At 53.6% G+C, this 6,586-nt stretch overlaps 1 protein-coding gene across 2 annotated transcripts in view; it reads right to left on the bottom strand.

The window, feature by feature from the left end:
* The window catches only part of LOC146712217 (alpha-2-macroglobulin-like), a 30,010-nt gene that overhangs the window by 2,329 nt on the left and 21,095 nt on the right, over positions 1-6,586 (bottom strand). For both annotated transcript variants that reach the window (XM_085451887.1, XM_085451888.1), the window contains 2 exons: positions 168-330; positions 1-97 (listed from right to left, as the gene is read on the bottom strand). The exon at positions 1-97 is cut by the window's left edge and continues 91 nt beyond it. In XM_085451887.1, coding sequence (XP_085308013.1) covers positions 1-97; positions 168-330 — 260 coding nt within the window. The remainder of the gene's footprint in view (positions 98-167; positions 331-6,586) is intronic.

The raw sequence follows: 6,586 nt of genomic DNA, 5'->3' as shown, positions 1-6,586 counted from the left end.
GAGGCGCTGAGTTTGGCCAACAGCACATAAGAACTGATCTCCACTGACAGGGAGGCTGATGTTTCTGCTGCTGTCTGAGACCAGTAGAGGAAACCTCCTACAAACACAATAACAGTCACAGTGATGCTAATAAAGCCTGAATGATGTCCTGCTAAAGGATAACTCACCTTCCCTCACTGCAACTGTGTCTAAGTGCTGCAGAAGGTGAGCTCGGGTCTCCACGTCTCCTGCCAGAGTGAACACATAGGCCAGCAGAGCTGTAGTGTAGGTGTTGCTCAGGTCACTGAGAGACTCCTTGAGACAAGCCAGGCTCTTGTTCATCACAGGATCCTTTAAAAGATCAAAACAAAGAACTTTAATGGACAAACAGAAACCTTCTTTCATTAAACCCAGTGTGAGAAGAATAGGAGGCAGAGTTCCTGATTCAGTCACTCAAAACATCAGCGTGATAATAGAAAACACAGCAATTAGAGGAAAGTACAGATCAAGCAAAGAGTGGAGCAATCTGCTAGTAGAATTTACAATATAAAGAACATATTGAAAAAACACTGTACAGGTTGGGTGGTGATACCAGTTCTTGCTGGTGAGAGTTCAGGTATGTGGATGACACCTGGGTGAAAATCAATTCTCAGGACGTTCCACAATTCACAGATCACATTAACTCGGTGGAACGACACATCAAATTCACCAGGGAGGATATGAAAAGTGTCAGGTTAGTCTTCTTAGACTGTGAGATTTCCATCAGTAATGGAGGACATTTAAAAGCTGATGTGTACCGTAAACCTAAGCTCCAGCCGATCCAGGAGAGAAGGACAACTGCTGCCTAAGTGAAAACCTGTAGTGATCCCGTATGTGTCAGGAGTATCAGAACAGCTGAGGCACATTTTTTTCTAAACACTGTGTCTCTGTGGCTTTTAAACCCCAAAACACGCTGCGCCAAAAATTGGTCCACCCCGACACAAACAGAGTAACATAGTGTACGGTGTTAAGTTCCAGAAGGATTGCCAGGATCTATACATCGGGGAAATCGAACAACCTCTGGCTAAGAGGATGGCACAACACAGAAGAGCCACCTCGTCAGGCCAGGACTCTGCAGTCTATTCACACCTACAGGCCAGTGGACACTCTTTCAATGATGAGGATGTAACATCCTGGACAGGGAGGAACGCTGGTTTGAGTGTAGGGTCAAGGAGGCCATTTACGTGAAAAAGGAAAGACCATCTCTGAATCGAGGAGGGGGCCTAAGGGTACATATTTTGCCATCTTACAATGCTGTGATTGCAGCCATTGCCCAACTCTCTGTGAATGGTACTGATGGCCATTGATCAGTGGTGCTTGATCAGTGGTCTTTGATCAATGGTCATGAGAATATGCATAATTACGATTAAGGAACTGACCTCCCAGCCCATTGTTCCTTCAGTGGGCTGGTTTCAGTCATTATGCAAATGTCCTGTTTATAAGATTGAAAGCTGCAGTCAGCTGAGACTGAAGAAGTCACTTGGATGAGTGACGAAACGTTTCTCCCACTGAAAACATCCAGATGAACAGAATCAACTTTTTGGGGTATATGTAATATATATATTAGATTGTATATTATATTGTTGGTTTATACACTTTTGTGTATGTATGTATATATGCATACCAGCTCGGACGTCGCCCGGATCAACTACTGGAACAAGAAGGCATTGGTGGGCAAGAGATGAAAATAGGGCGTTGTTGGAATGCTGCTATACAAGAAACCCTGGCAGAAGGGGTTACATGAATAGGATGAGGGACCTATGGAATACCCAGCACCCACACTGACAGCGAAACAACTAATAGCTCAGTGTTCCAACATTCGAAAGAAGGGTATTGCTCTCACAGCTAGAGATTGACGAGGTGCCACACAAATGCTACGGCAAGGGGGAGCCAGGACGACAGGTCAGGGGGGAGATGTCATCACCTCCACCCGAGATTTTTACCAAGCCCCAAGTGCTATAGTGCAAGAGGAAGTGACCTGAAAGATAGGATCATGGCAAAACTTGAAAACTGGATTCCCCGTAGCTGGTTACCAAGATGTGAAGATCTGCTAGATGATGTAAATGCGATACATACAGCCACGATTATCGAGACTAACAAGCTGATCTACAGTACAGCAGCAGTGATCAGAAAGATGCTTGGCTACAGGTTGAACAGCCACAAGAAGGAGACTAGAGGCTAAGATCAAGGAGGGAGGTTAGCCAACTATCGGAGCTGCAGAAAGGTGTGACAAAGACGGTGCCCAAGAAGAAGTATAGCAAGCTGTCCATGGAAACTGCCAAACAACGACTAACAGCCTTGGCCAGCACCTTGCCATACACTAGTATGGCTCACGTCTACTGGTGGAAGAAGCTGACTGCACTCCATGAGCGTCTGGCAGCATAAATTAACCAGCTGTTAGTTGACGAGAGACACCCAGAATGGCTAACTGTAGGGCGGACAGTCCTGAAGGGATCGGTCCCATCCAACTGGCCGGACAGTCTTGAAGGGATCGGTCCCATCGGTCCCATCCAACTACTGACCAATAACCTGCCTCAGTACCACATGGAAGCTCCTGTCAGGCATCATAGTGGCTAAGATGAATAGACACATGTTCCTGTGCCCCACTCATTGGCAAGAATACCAGAGGTGCAAAACACCAGCTACTTGTAACAATCAGCCGAGACTGCCTGGATTGATTACAAGAGGGTCTATGACTTAATGCCCCACAGCTGAATCCTGGAATGCCTAGACCTGTACAAGATCAACAGGACTTTAAGAGCCTTCATCACGAACTCAATGGGAATGTGGCGTATAACACTAGAGGCCAACTTCAAGCCCATAGCACAATCACCATCTATCAAGGAGATGCTCTGTCCCTACGGATACTGACTACAGAATGAAGCAGCTGTCAGCCATCTCCTGTATGTGGATGACATCAAGCTGTATGCCAAGAGTGAACGAGACATCGATTCACTGATCCACACCACCAGGATATACAGCAACGGCATTGGAATATCGTTCGGACTGGAGAAATGTAGTCGGATGACAACAAAGAGAGGAAAGGTAGGCGGAACTTAGGGAATCTAACTAAGGCAACATTGCAGACATAGAGGACATCTACAACTACTTGGAGATCCAACAGGCAAATGGAAACCACAAAGAGGCTGCTGGGAAAGCTGCTACCACCAAGTACCTGCAGAGGGTCAGGCAAATCCTGAAGAGTCAGCTGAATGTTAGAACAGGATCCGGCCTATCAAAACTTAAGCCCTGCCCGTCATCAGGTACCCTGCTGGGATAATAAGCTGGCAAAAGGAGGAGATAGAAGCCACTGACATCAAGACAAGAAAGTTCCTAACCATGCATGGAGGGTTTCACCCCGAGTCCAGCATGCTAAATGGAAGGAAGGAGGCCAGGGACTGGTGAGTGTCAGCACCACATTCCATGATGAAACAACGAATATCCACGAGTACGAGGAAGATGGCCCCAACTGACAGCGTGCTCAGTGAATACCTTAGGCAGCAGAAACTCAAGAAAGAGGAGGAAGGCGAGGAACCATCATGGAAGGACAGGCCCCTGCACAGTATGTTACCACCGGCAGATAGAGGAAGTAGATGATACCCAGAAATCCTACCAGTGGCTGGAAAAAGCTGGACTGAAATACAGCACAGAGGCACTAATCATAACAGCACAGCAACAAGCTCTGAGTACAAGATCCATAGAGGCTGGGGTCTATCACACCAGGCAAGACCCCAGGTGCAGGCTGTGTAAAGATGCTGGCTCAGCAGCTCAAACTCTACTCCTTTTTTTGTTGATGTGGCGGAGGCGTGGCCCCGGGCGCAGCTGCAGGGGAGGAGTGGAGCGGAAGGCTCAACGGGGCGGCGCCGCGAGGCTGGTAAGAACAGCTGATATTGTTTATGGACTAATGATGGTCTCCTCCGCTGTGTTTATAGTGAGACGAGGAGGAGCGGCCAAGGGAGATCAGCTGGGCTCGAGCTGTCAGACGGTGCGACTGAGTCAGCTGTCAAAATACAAATATATCAATAAACGTGGAAGTTGGCTATACCTGCCTGTGTGTGCGTGTGTCTGTGCTGGGTGTACTCTACAAGTGGTGCCGAAACCCGGGACAGTGCCGGTGGGGAAATGTCCGACCCACAGGCCACGCCACCCGCCCAGCCTCTGCAATTCTTGGCGCAGATGCTGGCGGAGATGGCGACGATGAGCCGGGATCAGGCGGCCGACCAGCGTGCCCACCTGGCCGCGCTGCGGGAGCAGACGGACCGACAGACGCAAGTTCTGGAACGGCTGGTCGGGGCCGCTGCCACGCCGAAGCCCTCGCCGCTGTCGGTGTCGGTGCCCCGGATGGGGGACGGGGACGACCCACAAGTTTTTTTGGAGACCTTCCGTGCCACGGCGGAGGCTTGCCAATGGCCGCGGGAGGAGTGGGCTCCGCGGCTGCTCCCCCTGCTGTCTGGGGAGGCACAAACAGCGGCCCTGAGTCTGCCTCCGGCGTCGAGGAGCAGCTTCCCGGACGTGAGCCGGGCGGTGGTGGACAGGCTGGGGCTCACCGCCGAAGACCATCGCCGGCGGTTCCGGGCCTGTCGGCTGGCTACAACGGACCGACCATTCGCCTGGGCCCGGCAGCTGCGCGATGCGGCGGTGCGCTGGCTGCAACCAGGAGCATCGGAGGGCGAGACGAAGCTGGTGGACAAGGTGGTGCTGGAGCAGTTCACGGAGGGATTGCCAGCGGAGACGGCGAGATGGGTCCGGTGCCACCGGCCCGCGAGCCTGGAGGTAGCGGTGACGCTAGCGGAAGACCACCTTGCCGCTGGAGCAGGGGAACCCGGGGACGCCGGACGGAGGCCGAACAAACAGGCCCCAGTGCCGGCCCCGAGACGCCGTGTGCCGGCACCAGGGCAGGCAGAGCGGCTGCCGGCGCTGAGCCCTACTAACCCTTTCGCGGCGTTGGTGCCGTCCAGGGCAGCCGAGCCAAGTGGAGCCGCCCCCGAGCCACGGAGAGCAGCACAGACGCCGGGGCCGGAGTGTTGGAAGTGCGGGCAGCCGGGGCACCTGAGGAGGGATTGTCCGCTTATGGAAGTGGGGCAGGTGTTTCATGTTGCTGGCACCCCAGCACCCTCCCCCGGTCCAGGAGGGACATACAGTATTCCGGTAAGGACTCGAGGGGGTATACGCCAGGCGTTGGTGGACACGGGCTGCACGCAGACCCTCGTACACCAAAGCTTGGTTCGCCCCGGGGCATTGCTGGAGGCAGAATGGGTGGAGGTGAGGTGTGTGCATGGTGACGTTCACAGGTATCCCATAGTGCCGCTGTTATTAAAGTATAAGGGCAAAATGCATAGAGTAACGGCGGCGGTTAGCCCGCGCCTGTCGCACCCCCTGATTCTGGGTACCAATTGGCCGGGGTTTCATCAGCTACTGGGGCAGTACGCGGGGGTGCGATCACGACCGGAAGCGGGGTGTAGCGTGTGCGCGGCATTCAGCGGTGACGCGGGGTCGTCCGACACCGACTCCGGGGGGGAGGAGCCGGCGGGTCCCTCACGGGACGTCCCGCCGGCCCCGGAAGTGTCCCCCATGGGTGATTTCCCACTGGAGCAGTCTCGTGACGGCACCCTACGCTCAGCCTTTGACCAAGTGATGGCTATTGATGGTCACGTGGTGCGCCCTGAGGCCGCGCAGACCTACCCGCGTTTCGTCTTATTAAACGACCGGTTATATCGAGTGAGTCGTGACACTCAGACCGAGGAAACACACACCCAGTTGTTGGTGCCGCAGGGCCGCCGGGAAACGCTTTTCCAGGCGGCCCACTATAACCCCATGGCAGGGCATATGGGCTACGAGAAAACTCTGGAGCGAATAACGGCCCGATTTTATTGGCCTGGCATCCGAGCGGATGTGCGCCGCTGGTGCGCGTCCTGCCCGGACTGCCAACTTGTTAACCAGCCGGCCATACCGAAGGCGCCGCTGCGCCCTCTCCCCCTCATTGAGGTCCCGTTTGAGCGCATCGGCATGGACCTCATCGGGCCGTTTCACCGGAGTGCACGCGGCTACCGCTTTGTGTTAGTCCTGGTGGATTACGCAACGCGGTACCCGGAAGCAGTTCCGCTGCGCACCATCTCTGCAAAGAGTGTGGCGCAGGCACTGTTTCAGGTCATCTCCCGAGTCGGAATCCCGAAAGAGATACTGACTGACCAGGGCACGTCGTTTATGTCTCGTACACTGCGGGAACTGTACGAATTACTGGGCATTAAATCTATTCGGACCAGCGTCTACCACCCTCAGACTGACGGGCTGGTGGAGCGGCTGAATAAGACTTTAAAGTCCATGATTCGGAAGTTCATTAACGAGGATGAACGCAATTGGGATCACTGGCTAGACCCTCTGTTATTCGCAGTGCGGGAGGTGCCCCAGGCCTCCACGGGATTTTCTCCCTTTGAACTGCTGTTCGGCAGGAGGCCACGTGGGGTGCTCGACCTGATTAAAGAAAGCTGGGAGGACGGTCCGAGCCCCGCCAAAAATGAGATTCAGTACGTGTTGGACCTGAGAGCAAAACTCCACACTTTGGGGAGGT

Source organism: Copadichromis virginalis, linkage group LG3, assembly GCF_057382275.1.
Source record: "Copadichromis virginalis isolate Kocher_CV1m ecotype Utaka linkage group LG3, C_Virginalis_male_GT1.1, whole genome shotgun sequence".
NCBI lineage: Eukaryota > Metazoa > Chordata > Actinopteri > Cichliformes > Cichlidae > Copadichromis > Copadichromis virginalis.
The sequence above is the reverse complement of the archived record's forward strand: the minus strand, read 5'-3'. Positions and strand labels throughout refer to the sequence as shown.